A 20,254-nucleotide genomic window follows, 5' to 3' on the forward strand; every position below is an offset into this window, starting at 1 on the left:
GGCCACACACACAAAAATGAATGGATAAATAAATAAATAATTCTTTAAAAAAATAAAAAATAAAATGTATAAAAAAAAATAATAAAACAGTATCAGAAATCAGAAAAGTAGCTATCATCATGACTTCAGACTTCCAGTTGGAAGGTTTAAAGCATTACATTGTATTTATCCTATTTTAAGTTAAAATATACTGATATCCCGAATATTTCTAGCTTGTAAAATATGTATTATAGGGCTGGTGAGATGGCTCAGTGGTCTAAAGCACCTACTTAGAACAAACTTAGCAAAGCACAGGGACTGCGGTTCAATCCCCCAGCACCACATGCCAGCCTGCCCCGCCCCCTGGTGGGCTGAGCTGGCCACACACACACATAAATAAATAAATAAAATCTAAAAAAAAAAAAAAAAGAAAGAAAAAAGAAAATGGCATTTAAAAAAAAATATGTATTATAATAGTTTACTAGTATAGATGGTAATTGTCATTCTGGGGCCAGCCTGGGATGCCTAGACAATTTCTTTTATTTGAGGAACCAGGCATTGAACTCAGGCCCTTGCGCTTGCCAGGGAAGCGCTTATATCTCTCCGGCCCGGTAATTGTAATTCTGAAAAAAAAATTTCTTTAATCTTTTTTGAGACAGGGTCTCGCTATGCAGTTGAGGCTGGACTTGAGCTCACTTTGCAGCACAGGCTGGTCTAAAACTTGCAACAATCCTACTGCCTCAGCTTCCCAAATGCTGCAATTATAGGCATGCACCATCATGCCCAGTCACAATTCTGAATTTTTAAAGAAAGGCCCTTCTTGATCTCAATTATATTGCTCCAAATTAATCTTAGGATTTTTTTTTCCTGTCCTAGAGCCTTTTCTAGACCCAGAGCCTTTGCACTGAGCTACATCCCTAATCCTCTTTTTATTTTATTTTGAGACAGGAAAGGACTCACTAAGTTGCTAAACTGGCCAGACTGGGCTCAAATATACAGTCTTCCTACCTCAGTTTCCTAGGGTGCTAGGATTAGGTGTGTCACTATGCCTGGTTTCAACATTTATTTATTTATTTGTATTTTTTAGGGAACAGTCTACAGGGTGTTCAGGGTCTCACTACTAGATCAGACTCATAGTGATTCACCTGTTTACGGCCTCCCAAGAGCTGGAATTACAGGTACATGCCACCACACCCAGTCTCAGTGCACCCCCGGAGCAGGAGTGGCACGGCAGGCCCAGGGGATCGAATCCCCGGCCCCTGCACCTGCTTGCAGACACTTTAATCCACTGAGCTATTTGGCCAGCCATTTCAAGATTTACTTTAAACCAAAACTAAGGTACAGAATATATTCACAATGGTGTATATATGCATACATATACATGACACACACATATGTACACTTATGACACGTATGTGCTATTGTGTAACAATATACCTCATTGAATACATTTAAAGGGTTGGCTGTGGTAGCATACACTTCAAATTCCAGCACTCATGAGGCTGAGGCAAGGGGATTGCCACAAATTCAAGGCCAGCCTGGGCTACATAACAAATTCAAGATGAGCCTAAACTACAAAGTGAGACCCTGCTTCAAATAAATAAATAAATAAATAAAGCAAAAAATAAAGCCATTTAAGGTAAAAACATGCCATGTTTATAGTGGTATTTTCCAGGATGCTATTGCTGCTACTGCTTTCCTGTTTTAAAAGATCATGTTCTAAATAGTTTATAAACACATCACTGACTCTGTGTTAGTGAAAATATAACCCATCAGTAGTAGCTGAGTAATGTTCTTGTTGAGTCAAGACCAGCTGACCAGGAATTTGAATCCAGAGGCAGAATCAATCTAAACTGTCAAAACCAATGGGGGGAATTTTCCTAAGAGGAAAGAGTTACCACCATGGGTATAGGCAAGATCATTATAATGAATACACTGGTTTGAAACTTGGAAAAATTATCTCAGAGAAAAATACATATAAATTAATAACTGGAGAAAATTTTCAGTAAATAGTCAAAAACGCTGCTTTGAAGCTGTGTCCACACTGAGTTTCTTGCAAGTTTCCAAGAACTATTTAGATGATTTCTGAGCATAAACCATGAGGACACGACCCATTCTCTTTTGTAGCTTTGATCCTCAAGTCTGACGACAAGAATATAAAGAAAAAAAAAAGACCATAAAGCACACATAATTTTTTTACAAATTTAAAAAAAGAAAACCCACAGATGACTAAAGATCACGGAGAAGAGTTGGGTGTGGTGGCATAAAGACTTGTGCGCAGATGCTCGCTGCAATTTCTTCTGCAATAGCCTCAAACCAGAAACACAGTGTCCAGCAACAGAAAAACAGATAAAGTATGGTTTACCGAACAGTGAAACATTACCCAGCTGTACCATGCAATCAAGAACCAATACAAGCAACACAAAGAAACCTCAATTCTGCTGACTGAAAGAAGCCAGACCATAGATGATAGGCTCTAGGACTCTACTTATATAAAATTTTAGAAAATACAAACTAATTTATAATTCCAGGAAGTGGATGGTCCCAGGAAACATTTGGGGGAGGGAGTTCATCATGAAGGAGAAAATATGCCCTCCATCTATCATGTAGAGTGTCATGTAAAGTGACATGGCTATATGCACACATCCAATTGTACCCTTTTGACAGGTGTGGTGACCCACACCTGTAATCCCAGCACTCAGGAGGCTGAGGCAGGGGGATCACCGTGAGTTTGAGGCCAACCTGGGCTACATAGTCTCCCCACCCCCCGCAAAAACAAAATGTACCCTGAAAATGTGTACAGCTTATTTTCTATTAGTTATACCTTATTAAGCAAACAAAAACAAAAGATATAGATCCTAGGCCCATGCCCCCAGACATTTTGGTTCATCACATCTGGGTGGCACCTGATGGCCATGGTTGCCACAAATTCTCCAGGTGACCCTGACCATCAGTCAGATTAGGGGACATTGGGCCTCAGTGCAGACCAGCATGCCCCAGTCTGTAATGTGTGTGAGAGTCACTGTGAGTTTGTTAGAATGAGCATTCTGGTGAGCAGGTCTGATTTGGGGCCAGCGTGCTCCATTTTAACAGGCTGCCTGGTGGTGCTGCTCCTGCAGATGTGTGAGCACACTCTGCTGGAGGCAAGGGCAAAGGAACTGGGATTCTATCATAGGTGCAGGACTACAGGGTGGAGAACAAGCAAGGCAAGGGAAGCAACGAGGCCAGGTAGTGGGGGTGAGGAAGAAGATCCTTTAGGGAAGAAAAAAAAAAAAGAACTTCCTGGCATGTTTGGGTTTTCTTTTAGCCACTGCTAAGGTTTAAGTAAGTATACATACTGAGCTAATCTTTGGAGGGGAACTTATCCAAACAGCATATAAAGGATAGACCAGAACCAGCAAAGAGACTCCTGCCACGAAGCTACTGCAAACACAGGCAGAGGATGTGAGCAGGTTAACCACGTTCTTCCTTGGCTTTGTAACTGGGACAGAGCTGGGTCCACAGGCTGAACTTAGGCTTTGGGACAGATACCAATGTAGCACCTGGAGCCAGGTAAGGCCTGATCATCACAAAGGGATTTCCAAGGCAGAGAACAAGAATTATGTGCAGAGGCATAAGGAGAAGGTATAAAAACAGGATCCAAAAGAGTAGGTAGTTGGTTGGGAAGCTACATCATCAAGCCTTGTCTGTTCTCTTAATGTGGATCTTGACAGCTTCCTTCTCTCCACCCATGGCCATTGCACCCTGCAAGGTCATAAACGTCTCTTTTTTAAAAGAAAAAAATCACTTATTTTGTACAGGGTCTCGCTAAGCAGCCTGGACTCATAGTGATCCTCCTGTCTCGGTCTCCCCAGCGCTGGGATTCTAGGTGTGTGCTACCATGCCCTGTTCCAGGGTGGGCACGGCATGTAGTACCGGATTGAAACCACATCCTTGCGCTTCCAGGCAGGTGCTCAGACTGGCTATCTAACCAGCCCCAGGTCACAGATCTTCTCTAGGACTCTCATCTCTAGAAAGCTGGCAAACTTTGCACCAGTAAAAGAAATTGTGTGTACCATGATAGGTAGAATTACACTCCCCATAAACCTCTGTATGTTGAAGTCCTAGCCCCTGGTATCCTGTTGGAATTAGTGGCCACATTTGGTAATACACTTGTTGCTGGTATGACTAGTAAAGGAGAGGTCATGCTAGAGTAGGGTGGGTGCCTAAACCAATATGACTGCAGTCTTTAAGAAGAGAAACAGAGCCAGGCAGGGTGGCACATGCCTGTAACCCCAACTGCAGCAGGACTGCCTCAAACTCGAGGCCAGCATAGGCTCCACAGTGAGTTCATAGTGATCCAGCTTGAACTTCATGGTGAGAGTCCTGTCTCAAAAATAAAAACAGGGCCGGCCAGATAGCTCAGCAGATTAAAGCACCTGCTTAGACAGGTGCAGGGACTGGGGTTTGATCCAGCATGCTGTGCTGGCCCCAAGGTGCACTGAGAAGGTGATGGAGACTGGGAGTGGTGGTGCATGCCTGTAAGCCTAGAGCTTGGGAGGCTGAAAACAGGAGCTTCACTATGAGTCCGATCTGTGCAGTGAGCCCCTAAAGACCTTTAATAAATATATAAAAAATAAATAAATAAAAACAAAGAGAAAACAAAAGTACAAAGGAAGAATAAAAGAATGATGAAGGCAGGGCAGGTGAGATAGCTCAGAGGTCTGAAGTGCCTGCTTAGGCAAGCTTAGGCAAAGCACAGGGACTGCGGTTCAATCTCCAGTACCACGTGTCACAATGGCCCTGCTCCTGGGCACACCGTGGTGGCAAATGCCTGTAATCCCCATGCTGGGAAGTCTGAAAACAGGAGGATCACTATATGAGTCCGAGCTGTGTAGTGAGACCCTGTACCAAATACATTAAAAAAATTAAAAATTTTCAGTAAGTAGTGTTACTTTAATAGGGTTCATTTTTTAATGAGTTAAATATGATGATGCAGAAATACAAAAATATAATCCTAAAGTCTGTTACTTTCTATAGAAATGGGTGTCAAGGCCAAAATATGAAATTATACACCTATAATTCCAGCTCTTGGGAAGCTGTGAACAGGCAGATCTAGTAGTGAGACCCTGAACACCCTGTAGACCCTTTCTTAAAATACAAAAAAGAAAAAAAATTACAAGTGATATGTAGTTTCACATGGAAGATTTGTATCACTGACTGTGCTTACTCTAATTATGCAAATTTGTTATAATTTGGCTAATTCCCACTCTCCTCAAAATCGTTTGTTCTTGGGGCTGGAGGGATGGCTCAGTGGTCTAAAGCACCTACTTAGAACAAGCTTAGCAAAGCATCAGGGACCGCGGTTCAATCCCCCAGCACCACATGCCAGCCAGCCCCGCCCCCTGGTGGGCTGAGCTGGCCACACACACACACCACACACTCTCTCTCTCTCTCTCTCTCTCTCTCTCTCTCTCTCTCTCAAATAAATAAAAAAATTAAAAAAAAATAAAAAAATAAAAAAAAATCGTTTGTTCTTGAAAAACAGATCCTTTCTCAGTGTCAGCCATGTGGATGAGTCACAACCATTGCTTGACCATTTTGCTCTCTGTGAAAGCCTGAGAGAAGGTTTTCCTGAGAGGATTTGACTAACCTTGTCAGATACAAAAGTTACATTTCTTGTTATATAGGTCCTGCTTTATCTTGGTCTTAATCATCCAGCAGAAAAGTATAAAAACAAGGTATAAAAAGTAAAGCCATATTAATATGCTAAGCTGTAAAAGGCTCGAATCAACAACTTCTGACATTGCCAGTCCTATGGATAACCCACTACTATTATGGACTACTGGACTATGTTGGAATATTTTGCTGAATTCACCCACCTACAATATTTAAATGACAATGGAATACCCATCTCTGATAAAACTAAAAAAAAAAAGGGATGCAAATGCAGGATCATTTTGTATTTGTATATTCAAAATAGGATAGATATACAGCTACTTGCTCTTAATTCAATGAATAGAAAGATTTGTACTAATTGCATTTGTGGACAGGATATCATGTCTGCATCTTGTAGTATGAATAACCACTACAAAGACAATATTCAATGTATTAATTATTGAAACTGTCCTACTAATCAGTTTTGAAACTGTCTCATTGCTATTTGTTTCCCAATAAAATTATTTAAAAAATGAAAAATAATCAGAAAGTGCTACAATAAAGGTTAAAGTCCACTAAAAGTCTTCACTGAGAATTTTTTTTAGCCAGGTATGGTGGTGCATACCTGTAATCCTAGCACTTGGGAGGCTGAGGCAGGAGGATTGTTTTGAGTTTGAGACCAGCCTGGGCTCAAGTAAGCTCAAGGCCAGCCTGAGCTGCATAGCAAGACCCTGTCTCAAAAAGACAGAGACCTAGAAAGAGACAGAGACAGGACAGGGAGGGAGAATTTTTTTTTTTTTTTTTTGGTAGGATCTTGCTGTGTACTTCAAGCTGACCTTAAACTGTCCCCCAAAGCCTCACATGGTCACAGGCAGAGCTTTTTTGAGGTAGCGCTGGGATCAAGCAGGTGTGATTTCTAGGTCAGTCCTCTGACTGGTGTGGTATTATTCCGGGCAGGATGAAGCCTGCCCCGCCTCAGCTGTGAGTACTCCCCACCCTAAAGGTGGGTAGGCTTGATAAGATATAAGGGACAGAAAAAGGGCCACTGGTTGTCACTTTTCTCCTGCTGCCTGCCTGCTCTGCTCTGCCCGCTGCCAACTATGAACTAATACCTCTAGACACTGTGAGCTAAATAAACCTCTCCTCCTTTCACTTTGGATGGTGGGTATTTTGTCTCAGGTATGATAAAATAAATAAGACAACTCTCCCAGATGCCAATTTTCAAAATTCCCTTTCCTTAGCTTGAGTATTTTTAGAAAAGTTAGCTTCTTGCTCTTTTGAAAGGAAAAATACTGTCATGGGATATATTGTGTATTTTTTTTTTAATGTCTGTTAAGGAATATGCTACTAAAATCTTTTGTTATCACAGAAAAAAAGTCAGCAAATCAGACACCCATCTTTTTATATAAGGAAAAATGTAAGAGCCGGTGGTATAGTTCAGAAGACTAAGCGCTTGCTTAGATTAAGTGCATCAGCCAGGGTTCAATCTGCCCTGCCCCTGGGCACATTGAGCCTGTGATGGGAGTCCTGGCATGGTGGTGCATGCCTGTAATCCCAGCACTAGGGACGCAGACATCAGGAGGATCACTATGAGTCTAAGCTGTGTAGTGAGACCCTGCACATACACACACAAAAAAATAGGCAAAGTCTAGCCAGGTGTGGTGGTGTACACCTATAATCCAAGCACTTGGGAAACTGAAGCAGGAGGATCACTACAAGTGTGAGGACAGCCTGAGCTACAAAGTGAGCTCAAGGACAGCCTGAACTGCATAACAAGACCCTGTCTTAAAAAGACCAAAAGGGGGGGGGGCAGGGAGATAGTTCAGGGACATAAGCACCTGCCTGGCAAGCATAAGATCCCGAGTTCAGTCACTGGTGCTAAAGAGAAAGAGAGAGAGAGAGAGAGAGAGAGAGAGAGAGAGAGAGAGAGAGAGAGAGAGAGAGAGAAAGAGAGAGAGAGAGAGACAGGCTAATCAAAGTCAACAATTCTAAGTAATTCAACATAAAACAATCCAGCAAGAATAAAACATTTTTGTGATAGCTCCCTAGCTTAAGATATCCTCTCCTCCTCCTAAAAATTATCCCGTTTATTTAGCCAGGCACACATACAGCAAATCCTCCAACATGGACAGGAATAAGCCAAGGAGGTCTTTCAGGCCCTGTGTGCCAGAGTCGTCACCTTTGCTCCGAAAGCTGAACACACTGTGTGACACACAAAGACAAAGAGGGAGCCTATCTCCATCTGTATATTACACAGGAATCATGCTTGATTTCTTGCTCATTTTTAGAAATAAATGCATTGATAAGCCAGCACAGTGGGTAAACCTATAATCCCAGCACTTGGAGACTGAGGTAGAAGGTACACTTGAGCCCAAGAGCAACAGCTAGAGCAACAGAGGGAGCCCATTAAGAGACGGGGCAAGTCGGGAGGAAAGAAGGCGTTGATAAAGAGCATTCACAAAAAGCCTACAGTTTACAGATAACATTATACTTCGTGGGGAAGGACTAATTTAATTGCTTTCTGCTGAAGACCAGGAGCAAGGCAAAGGCTTCTATCACCCCTTTCACTCAACAGGATGCCAGAAGTGCTCATCCACACTGTAAGGCAAGAGGAGGAAATGGACGTAGAGGAAGAGAGAAAATTGTCCTACCTGTGGATGTCCTGATGGTTTGCAGATAGCACAGATAATCCCGAAGAATCTCAAAACTACTACGACACACCATAGAACTAATAAATGAGTTAAGTAAGTTCCAAGACAGAGGAGCAGCACACAAAAATTAATTGTATTTCTACACATCAGCAATCAACATAAAGACACTGAAATTAGAAATGCAATACCATTTAGGAGATCTAAATAAAAGACAAACTGCACCAAGTATGGTGCTTCATGCCTGTAATCCCAGTCCTTGGAAGGCTGAGACAGGAGGACTGCTGAGAGTTCAAGGCCAGCCTAGGCTACATAGTGAAACCCTGTCTTAACCATCTCCTCTAAAAAAGGAAAAGAGATAGAGAAATATTAGTCATTGAGGGTAAAAGAGTACAGGAAGCTGACAGGGAAGAGTCAACATGAAAAACACAGGGGCACTGGAACTTTTCTATACCTTGATTGCATCCTGGTAGGCATCTGGTTTTGCAAGATGTTGCCATTGGGATAACGGGTACCTGGCAACTTTTGGTGTTATTTCTTAACCACTGTATGTAAACCTACAATTAGCTCAAAATTAAATGTTTAATTTTTTAAATGGTTCCAGAAAATAAATAAAAACATGCATAGGAGGGAGCTCTACTATGTTCTTCCCACACCATAATGAATCAAGTTAGATGTGTGCAGTTTTAGAAATCAATGCCATATGCTAGTCCCAGCTCAATCTAGAAGCCCCTTTTAGTTATTCTCTGCCTTCCCTTAAAGTTGTTTGTTTAGGGCCTCACACATTCTATGCAAATGCTACTTTTGAGCTATAACCCCAGCCCAAAGTTGTCTCTCTTAAATGCAAATTGGTTCCTATGTTTCCCCAGATTGTTAGTTTGACACATAGGGGGCTTCATGTCCTTCACCAAATTACTTGCAGTTTTGTGGTGCACAAAACTCTGCTTGCTGAAGCTGAGGGGGGGCACCCTGACTGACTGGTCTTCATGTGCGTACAGTCCCTCTAACTTGTGGGGGCCCATTCCCGCAATGCTCAGTGCAGTCCCCACACACAGCAGGAGTGCAGGAAACCTTGATCAAAGCCCTCTGAGTCACAGCTGCCTTCGCTTTAGTCGCCTCCTCCGCACCGCAGAGCACTGACCTGCCATCACTCCCGCGAGGTACACCAGCCCCACCCGGAAGCCTTTGTAGACCATTTCCAGGGGAATCCCCAGCAGCAGCTGCATGAAGAGATTCGCCACGATGTGCTGCACTCTGCAGAGAGAAACACACGTGTCAAGTACTCGTGCAGACTTTCCTTGGGATGTGTTGCTTCAGCGAAGGACTTGCTACCATTCCATTTTCTAATTATTTTAGCAGGAAATCTTTTTGGTTTTCCCCTTAAAATAAAACCTTGAGGCCAGTGCTCTTGTGTGGTGGCCAGTCCTCACTCCACAGTGTGTACTTCCTCGAGTGCTTTTATTTGGCCAAGAGCTCTGCAGAGCCTCTTTCTTTCTTTCTTTCTTTCTTTCTTTCTTTCTTTCTTTCTTTCTTTCGGAACCCACACTTTATTGATCCATTTGGTTGTTTTTAAGAAAGTGATAAGAACAAGAAAAGAACATAATGCCATTTAAATGGTGGAGAGATGAAACGTATGAGAAATTACATGAAAAATTATATCAGGGGTCTCCTTATTGTGCTTTCAATTTATAAATGTTAATATGTATAAACTTATTTGGCAATTTTATGGAAATCCAATGTCCTACTTTGTCTTTTTCTGTTCACGTATCTTAAGATGCAGGTTCTTCATCTGTGGTAGAGGGTTTTACATGTCATTATCACCTAATAATTAGTAATTATTGTTATTACATAATAATTGCATATTACTGGTTCTCAGTTGGTACCAAGTATAATTTTTTATTTTATTTTTTTCTTTTTTGTGGTACCAGGGATTGAACGCAGGACCCTGTGCTCACCAGGCAAGCACTTATTCTAGTGAGCTATCTCCCCGGCCCTCAAGTATAATTCTTTATTTTTTTTTTGTATCCTTTCTTTTTACTGTCTGTCAGAGGTGAATATTCTATTGGCATCTAAATAGTATAGGTGTCTGAATTCAACTAAACAATCTAACACTGCCTAGCAGTCTATAATATTAGTGGATTATCCTCAGAAGTTATTGACTTGAGCCTTTTACAGCTCATCATATTAATATGGATTTACTTTATATACCTCATTTTTATACTTTTCCCCTGGATGGTTAAGACCAAGATACAGCAAGACCTATATACCCAGAAATGTAACTTTTGTATCCAATAAGGTCAGCCAAGTACTCTCAGGATTTATCCTTAGCCCTGTACCTCCTTTTGTGCATCCTTTTGTCAGTGTCTGACATGAGGATGAGTCACGGCCATTGCTTGACCAATTTGCTCTCTGTGAAAGCTTGAGAAAATGTTTTTTCTCTCCATGTAACTCTCCCCAGGCACACTATACATCTTTGAACACATTTCTCTGTGGCTCCATAATCTTCTTGATCAGAATATTTGGAGCACAACCGAGTTACATATTGTTACAGTATAGGTTCTCCTATGTCCCGAGTCTTCACTGACTTTGAAAGGCTAGGGCCAAAATGTTGGCTGACCTTGCAGCCCTTCCTTTTCTCCAATTTTGAACTGCTAACTTAGGTTGTTAACCCTCCAGAAGAGAAGCTAATTATTAACCTGCAATATATGCAATTCAGTTTACCCTATCTGTCTAAATATCAAACATTTTGGCATATCATGGAACAGGTATTTTCCATCAAATATTGATAGGTTGAACTTTAAGTCCTTACAGAATATGAAGGAAAAATAATTATATAAAAGTAGAAATAAGCATTTAGAGCCGGTTTCTTTTCCTACTATTAATAAAACCTTTCTACCTTTAACATTAATTAAAAAATAAACTTTGCATGGAGCTGCAATATGTAAAACCAACAAAAGGGCGTTTTAGAAGAATAAATGCATTTTGTAAGTTCTTTTTTGTAACAATTTGAAACAGGAATCAATAAATTAAATAATTTTAAGAAATAAAAACTTTGGGGGCCTGGCCCTAGCTCAGTTCTTTAAAGTGGCTGCTTCCACCAAGCTGTCAGCCTCAGGTGACTCTAGTTGGATCCCCACAACTCTCCAGCCAGCCAAACAAGCCCTGAGGGCATTCGGAGCAAAAAAAAAAAAAAATCCTTATAAAGAAATAAAAACTTAATTGGAGGTTAGGATGACAATTACAATCACATCAGCCTCAGCATCAGATTTTATTTCCATTGCAGTTTTTTTTTTGGGGGGAGGGGGTTGGGTTTTTTTTTGTTTTTTTGTTTTTTGTTTTTTGGGGGTTTTTTTGGTATTTTAGGGAAGGGTCTACAGGGTGTTCGGGTCTCACTACTAGATCAGACTTGTAGTGATCCGCCTACTTACAGCTTCCCAAGAACTGGGATTATAGGTGCTCGCCATCCTGCCCAGCCTCAATTACTGTCTCAGTGTGCCCCGTGGGGAGGCAGGCACAGCAGGCCTGGGGATCAAACCTCAAGTCCCTGTGTCAGCTTGCAGGCACTTTGATCTGCTAAGCTATTTGGCCAGCCCTCTTCCATTGCAGTTTTGAGAAAATCCTAATTCACAGAGTGTGAATTTCAATAGATTTTTAAAATCCTATGTAGTTTACATTTTAATAGATTCTTTTCTTTCTTTTTCTTTCTTTCTTTCTTTCTTTTTTTTTTTTTTTAGGCAGAGTGTTGCTATATAGCTCAGCCTATCCTTGAACTCACTGTGTGACCCAGGCTATCCTTGAACTTGTAGGAATTCTCCTGCCTCACCCTCCTAAGTGATAGGATTATATGCATGTGCCACCAAGCCCACTTTATTTATTATTATTTTTTATTTATTATTTGTGTGTGTGTGTGTGTGTGTGTGGCCAGCTTAGCCCACCAGGGGGCGGGGCTGGCTGGCATGTGGTGCTGGGGATTGAACCGCGGTCCCTGTGCTTTGGTAAGCTTGTTCCAAGTAGGTGCTTTAGACCACTGAGCCATCTCACCAGCCCCACCAAGCCCACTTTAAATTTCAATAGATTTTTCAGCAAAAGCATCTTGAAGCCTCAGGAATTTAATAATTTTAGGAGAGATAGCCACCTATGGGAAAGATGGCTGTGGTTGTGTTCATCATCTGATGCAGAGATGGCAAGAGAAGCTTTACTCCTGATTCTGTATTAAAAAGTTACCTTTAACACTTGATAAGTTGGCAACTGCTATGTGCTACAATTTGGCATCTAACACATTTGAATGCGAGTAGTACTATAGTCTTTAAATAAACATACACTCATTTTTCAGTGCTGGAGATCAAACCCAGGGCCTTGCCCATGTTACACAAGTACTCGACCATTAAGCTACATCCTAGCCTGGTAAAAATATTTTTAAATAGTTTCAGGCCCCCTTCTGAACTTCTTAGATACTACCTTTCAATAAATTTTTCCTACTCTTAAAAAATATAGTAAAAAAAATAAAATTCTTATTATCTTGCTTACTAAACCCCATAAATGCCTCTGGAGAATCTCTAAACATAATTAGAAAATGTCTCACATTATAGTTACCTTTAATTTAGTTGTCACACAGCGTAATTTTTATTTTTTTAAGGCGATTTCCCATTAAACCAAAAGTTCAAAATTAGCCTTGGATCTTCCCAGGGCAGGAGCTTCCATACTCCTTTCATTTACCTGACAAATATTTGTAAGGTTACAGAAGAGCGTTTGTGTCCTACTCTGTGGGACAGATGACCTCCCCAATGCCCTTCCATGCACCCACCTTTCTTATCAGTGCCCAAACTATCTTCAAAGCCACGTGAGAGGTGATATGTATGCAGCGTGGAATGGTGCAGCAGGGACAGATGTAAGGTGGCCCTTCAGCTCATGGATGCTTTTGCTTGCAAACAAGTTAGTTCACAAGCAAGCATTGGGCAAAATTCTGTTTCTGTACGCAAATGCTGTGTCAGGTGATGAACACAACCACAGCCATCTTCCCACAGGTGGCTATCTTTCCTAAAGTTATAGAAGTGTCAGGCGGGGTGGAGCATGCCTGTAATCCCAGCATGTGGGCAGCTGAGGCAGGAAGATCATTGTGAATTTGAGACCAGCCAGAGCTATAAAATGATCTCAAGGCCAGCCTGAACTGCATGTCTTGAAAAACCCTGTCTTGAAAAGACCAAAAATAATTTTAAAACAAATACAGAGGGCTGGTGAGATGGCTCAGTGGTCTAAAGCACCTACTTGGAACAAGCTCAGCAAAGCACAGGGACCACGGTTCAATTCCTCAGCACCACATGCCAGCCAGCCCCGCCCCCTGGTGGGCTGAGCTGGCCACACACACATACTCACACAAATAAATAAATAAAATTAAAAAAAAAATTAAAAAAAAAAAAAGAGTAAAAAAAAAAAAACAAATACAGAACAAACTAAGTTTGTGAACCAAGGTAGAACTGTACTAGTGTTTTGGAGTCCTCAAACACAAAGATTGGAATTTTTTTTTAAATTAGAAATGCCTGCTCCTAACTGGATGTGTTAATCCACGCCTATAATCCCAGCACTAGAGAAGCTGAGGCAGGAGGATGGTCACAAGTCTGAGGACAGCCTGGGCTACACTGTGAGCTCAAAACCAACCTACACTACATAGTGAGACCCTATCTCAACAGGAGGGAGGGGGAGGTAATAGTGCTGTCAGGAGACCTTTAAGAGACCTCCTATCTTAACAAAAGAGATGGACAGGGTCATGGGTATAGCTCAGCACTATAAGCACCTGCCTGGCAAGTGCAAGGTCCCAAGTACGATCCCTGGTACCAAAAGGGGTGGGGTGAGAAAGAGCACCTTTCTCCCTCTCTTCACTCTGAATGCAGAGATACAGCAGCCAACTTGCAAACAGGAATGACCAAGGGAATAGCAGAGAAGCCAGAACAGGACCTAGAGCCCTGGCTTCACTAAACTGATGAGCCCATTACATACTTCTGAACTTTCTGTATGAGGAAAAATTGCCCCCTATTCATTGAAGCCCCGTGAGTTAGATTTGTTGTTTGCACCCAAAAGCATTTCTACCTTATGCAACCCCACATGTGACAAGTCCCATACAGCCTTGCAATTCTTTTTAGTGCCTTACTATGTGTTTCTACTACATGAAATTTGTAGCTGTTGTCTTACTTAATCCCAACCTCATGAGCTATAACTTCACTTTACAGATAAGGAAACTGAGACACAGATTAAGTAGTTACTGTCTGCTATAATATATACTGCCTTGGGGCTGATGAGATGTGGTCTAAAGCACCTACTTAGAACAAGCTTAGCAAAGCACAGCGACCGCGGTTCAATCCCCCAGCACCACATGCCATCCAGCCTCACCCCCTGGTGGGCTGAGCTGGAGACACACACACACACACACACACACAAATAAATAAAATTTAAAAAAAAATATGCTGCCTTATGCTACTATTTAAATTGTTCTCCCTAAAATGTTGAAGTCCTTAAATGCAGAAGCCACATTTGCTCAAAACACATTTGTTAAGTGGAAAACTAAAGTGTGGAAAAGTCTACAGAAAATGGGCATTTAGGGGTTTTATCCTGGACTTAACCCTCCGAATCCTACAACTTTCCGTGGACACCTATCTAGCCACAAGTCGAAGAGTCATCTGGGGCTGAGGCTGGGGCTCAGGAGTAGAGCTCTTGCCTTGTACACACAAGGCCCTGCCCTGGGTTCGATTCCCAACACCATAAGAAATAAAAAAGTCCTGGGGCTGATGAGATGGCTCAGTGGTCTAAAGCACCTACTTAGAACAAGCTAAGCAAAACACAGGGACCGTGGTTCAATCCCCCAGCACCACATGCCAGCCAGCCCCGCCCCCTGGTGGGCTGAACTGGCCACACACACACAATAAATGAATAAATAAATAATAATAAAAAAAAAGAAATAAAAAAGTCCTTTTCAATTTGGAGCTAGGCTGGTCACACAGATGAGGCTGGCTGCAGCTGACACCACACAACTCCACCCAGGAGGTGGGGCCCACAGCAAGGTGCCTAGTGACAGTGGTGTAGTGGGCATGGGGCATTGGAGGTGCTGAGGTCAGGAAAAGCTGCCAGGGCTTAGGAAATAGTAACCAACACAGAGAGGGGGCAAGTATCACCCGCGCCATTTAAGATGAACAACAGAGTTACATGCTGCTCAAAATGTTCATGAATTTTTTTTAAAGCATGGGATTGGGGAGGGAGACAGACTGGTGATGCAGTTTCACCACTTCATAACCTACAGAGAGCAGTTAACAACATCCATCCACCAAGAGGAACCTGCTTTTGGTGTGATAATGCTTTGGTCTCTTCTCATTAGTGCTGCTGTATCAGTATCAATATTAGGCATTGATAATGCACTGCACTAGTGGGTTGAAGTCCTCACTCTCATTCAGTTGTGATTTTATCACAGCTATAGCTGGGCTTGGTGGACCACCCCTGTAATCCCAGCACTGGGAAAACTGAGGAAGGAGGATTCTTGTGAGTTTTAGGCCAGCCTGGATTACAACATGAGTTCAAAGCCAGCCTGGACTATATAGTGAGACCCTGTCTAAAAACAAACATACAAAAAAACTATATCACAACCATAAAACAGTGGGAGAAATGCTTGCCTCCTAGGTTGCTGTGAGTTCAAGATAATGGCCATGAAAGTGCCTTACCAATAACAAAGCTCCTGACACATGTTAGGAGTCCCTGTTACACATAGCCACTTTGACACCAGTGGCTCAAGCCATTTTTCCTTACCCAGCATGCACCAGCATGTAGGAGACGAACCTCCAGGTTTCTTCTCTCTTGTCAGGACGGTAGGAAAAGGGACTGACTAGGATGCCTGCGTCCAAGGTAATCCACTGTTTCGGGGGCTTCCACACCGCATAGTAAATAAACATTGCCAGCTGACAAAGGGGCAGACAGGAACATTAACCACAACTTCTCCAGAGATGCCCCATACAGCCCAGAAGATGTGTTTGAGTAACAGCTCTCTGGTGGGGGGGGGGGTCACAAGATGACAGCAATTGGTGGTTGGGAGTACTAGACCACACTGCAAAGAAGATTCTTTCTAAATCTCCTTTCCTCTGCTCTTCAACACCCTACAATCAGTACTAACCTCTAACACTCTTCTTTCTACCCACTGCCTTCACCTCTCCATGGTGGCATCACCACTTGATCTATTTTTTTTTCCTTTTGGCAGAACCGGGGATCGAACTCAGGCCCTTGTGCTTGCCGGGGAAATGCTTACTCTACTAAGCCATCTCCCCGGCCCCACCACTTGATCTTTCATTTACAATCACAGGTTTTTTTGCTGTTGTGTTTTTGAGACAGTATCACTATGCAGTTCAGGCTGGTCTTGAACTCACTATGTAGCCCACCAGGCTGGCCTCACATTTGCAGCGATCCTTCTGCCTTAGCCTCCCAGGTGCTGGGACTACTGCTGTGAGCCATCAAGCCCAGCTCACAAGTACAATTAATATACAACTAAGTCCAATACTGGCTTCCAAAGATTAAAGCAAGGAAAGAGGAAAAATTGTAACTCTACAATGAGTAAACCTTGAAAGTACAGCTTTATAATGTATGAACCTGGTACAAATAGTAACTTTACAATGGATAGACTGCCTCGATCAAGGGGTGAAGGTCAGCACCCCAGGGAAGTTCTCTACTTCCTGGTATGTGAGGAGAAGGGCACTGCACCTCTTTACTGTTCTTCTCCAAAGCCCAGAACTCTGGTCTAATCGTGTGAAAGATATCAGACAAACTCAGACTAGGAGGATATCCCAAAGGATATCTGGCCAGTGGGAGTCAAGATGATCAGTCACAATGGAAAACAATGACTGAGAAATTGTCACAGATCAGAGGAAACAGAGGAGACATGGCCATGACATGCAACGTGAAACTCTGGATTGGAGGGAACCTGAGGAACAGAAAAAAAAAAAACACATTAATAGAAAGACTCATAAGATCCAAATAAAGTCAGGAGTTTAATTAATAGCACAAGTTGAGCATTCCTGCTCCAAAAATCTGAATCCAAATTCCTCCAAAAATTGAAAAAATAAAGAATTGAGTATCATGTTGGTGCTCAAAATGTTTCAGATTTTGAACCATTTTGAGTTTTAGATTTCCAGGTTGGGGATACTGGTAGTCAATGTATACAAATGCTCTGAAAGCAGAAAAACTGTGAAATCCGAAACACTTCTGGTTCCAAGCATTTCAAATAAGGGATAGTCAACCTCTACTATACCAGCATTAGTTGCTTAGTTTTGACCATTGTACTATGAAATTATCAGATATTAACAATTCAAGAATTTGGTGATAGGTGTTCAAAAGTCTTAGTTTATCTTTGCAATTGTTTTATAAAGTTAAAATTATTCCAAATCAAAAGTTTACTTAGGAGTAGGGATGTAGCTTAATGGTAAAGTGATTGCAAGGTGCTAGGTTTACTCTCCAACACAGCCAAAAAAACAAAAAAAACCTACTTAAAAATAAAAAGATTTCTGTAAGAGGCAGATACCTTGGCACCTGCCTGGCCCTACTATGGGAAACGGCCACAGCAGTCACTGCCTCACAGTCCAGATCACTCCAGCCCCTTGCTCTTCATCCCTCTTCCTGGTCCTGCTCAGTTCCTGATAGGGAAGCTGGAGATATCAGGGGGATTTAACAGGAGAGCATTGGGGATGTCACAGGCCCTTTAGGTCACACTCCATGAACAGCCATGCTCTGCCACAGTATAGTACAGTATGGTTCAGTACAGTATGATATGGTACTATATGGTAGAGTAGAAAAGGTTCTGCCTCCAGGAGAAGCCTGGCCCTGGTACAGTCACTAAGACCTGCCATTGGGTGAGCCATCCACTTCCAAGTCCACTGCCCAATCAGAGTCAGAGAATATGCCTGAGAATCCTACTTTTGTCCTCTGCAATTTGAGGCAGCCTATGATTCTCCTAAACATATGGCCCCGGAGGGCCCCTGCCAACCTATCTAATTGGTTCATGAGAAAACAATCTGCACCTCCAAGATTCTTCGGTTTCTAAAGACCCCAAACATCTAAAATAAAATGAAGCCACAGAAGATAAAACGAAGCCATCTAAGATAAAATGAAGCCAAGAAATCACAGTCCTTGCCAGGCTGGGGATTTGAGAATGAAACTCAAGCTTGGGCTGCAAAGACAGTATGCAGGGATGCCAGGACCGGCAGTGGAGGCTTGGAGCATGCTGCCCCTGCCTCTGCAAAGCCCTCTTCTCCTCCCTCCCCAGTCTCTTCGGTAGACCTAGATCTTGCCCCTACTTGCCCTGCACAGTCCATGTGGGGGCATCTGCTATGCCCACAGCATGTACCTGGGCCAGGCTGATGGAGATGATGAACACAGGGGGGGGCAGGCAGTTGGCTCTCTCCAGGTATGCTGTCCGGATCGGCTCCGGGAGCATCCACTTTAAGATGAGCCTGTGGACCTTACTGCTGTTGGGAGGATGGGAACCATCCCCAGGCTCGCCCGTCTGCTCTTCCGTCTGCTCTTCCGCCTGCTCTCCTTCTTGTGCTCTCTCCACAGGGACATTCATGTAATGCATCTCAATGCTCTGAACAGCAGCCATTGTCCTGGGTCCTCCCTCCACCTATAGGGGACAGGAGCATCAGAGACACACGCAACTGTTTGGTCTCCAGGCTGTAGCTCTTTTTCAGGATCCCAGCACAGCTACTGTTTTCCCAGACCTTTCCTGTGTGTTGACGGGAAGTGGCTAGAGATGATTAAACTTCTCTGAACCTCGTAAGTGGCCCAAAATAAAATATTCACTTATTTCAAACTGGTTTTTATTAAAAACATGGACTGGGTGTGGGGAGATAGCTCAGAGACATAAGCACCTACCTGGTAAGCACAGGGACCCAGTTCAATCCCCGGCCCCGCATGTCAGCCCGGGATCCACTGGGATCCAACCTGGCCTGGAACAGGGTGGTGGCACACACCTGTGATCCCAGCACTAGGGAGGTTGGGACAGGAGGGTCGCTGTGAGTTTGAGACCAGCCTGGAGGCTACAAAAGTGAATACAAGGCTGGACCAAACTGCATAGGGAGACGGTCTCAAAAAAGACAAAACAAAAAAACATGGACTCTAATACTCCCCATACATTAGGAATGTAACAAATTTTGTGCATTCTTTTCTCTCTGCAAGTTAATTAACTAAAATTTTAAAAGCTAAATATGGCAGCTCACACTTATAATCTCAACTGCTTGAATGACTAGGGTAGAAGGATCTCAAGCCCAAGGCCAGCCTTAGGCAATTTAGCAAGGCGTTATCTCAAAAAGCAAAAAGGGTTGGGGATATAGTCCAGTGAGTAGAGCACTTGTGTTAAGTGAACAAAACCCTGGGTTCAGTCACTAATATCATTTTTAAAAATATCTCAATTAAAAATAAAAAGTGTGGGGCCAACGAGATATCTCAGTGGCCTAAAGCAGCTGTCTAGGCAAAGCGCAGGGACCATGGTTTGATCCCTGGCACCACAAGCCACACCAGCCCTGCCCTCAGGGCGGCCTGAGCAGGCCACAATACATTAATTAATTAATTAATTAATTGTTTGAGGTTTCAATAAAAAATAAATAAATTTTAAAAATGAACCAGCCTTGCAAGGCGACATAGGGCTGTAATCCCAGCATTCAGGTAGGAAAAGGCAGGAGGATCACAAGCTCAAGTTCAGCCTAGGCTACACAGGGAGATCTTGTGTCCAGAAAAACCCAATATGAGCCATGGAGCCAGATGCCACACATCAGCTGTAACATAATTTTATGTAAATTATTTAATTCTTCCAAGCCTCAGATTACATTTTTTTAAATTGTGATAAAGCTCATGTAACATGAAATTTACCATCTTAAGCATTCAGCATGTACACCCACACAGGAGCATCGAGTACATGTACGGTGCTATGTACCCATCACTACCGTGTAGTTCCAAAGCCTTTTCGTCAT

The 20,254-nt window shown here is 42.6% G+C and overlaps 1 protein-coding gene across 1 annotated transcript in view; it reads right to left on the reverse strand.

The window, feature by feature from the left end:
* Positions 1-20,254, reverse strand: part of Rhbdl2 (rhomboid like 2) — a 74,118-nt gene that overhangs the window by 17,055 nt on the left and 36,809 nt on the right. Inside the window, exons 2-4 of the mRNA XM_023701047.1 lie at positions 18,634-18,909; positions 16,053-16,201; positions 9,406-9,518 (exon numbers count right to left, since the gene is read on the reverse strand). Of these exons, the coding sequence (XP_023556815.1) occupies positions 9,406-9,518; positions 16,053-16,201; positions 18,634-18,909 (538 nt within the window). The remainder of the gene's footprint in view (positions 1-9,405; positions 9,519-16,052; positions 16,202-18,633; positions 18,910-20,254) is intronic.

The sequence above is a fragment of the Octodon degus genome, unplaced genomic scaffold (assembly GCF_000260255.1).
Source record: "Octodon degus isolate 3935 unplaced genomic scaffold, OctDeg1.0 scaffold00130, whole genome shotgun sequence".
In the NCBI taxonomy this organism is placed as follows: domain Eukaryota; kingdom Metazoa; phylum Chordata; class Mammalia; order Rodentia; family Octodontidae; genus Octodon; species Octodon degus.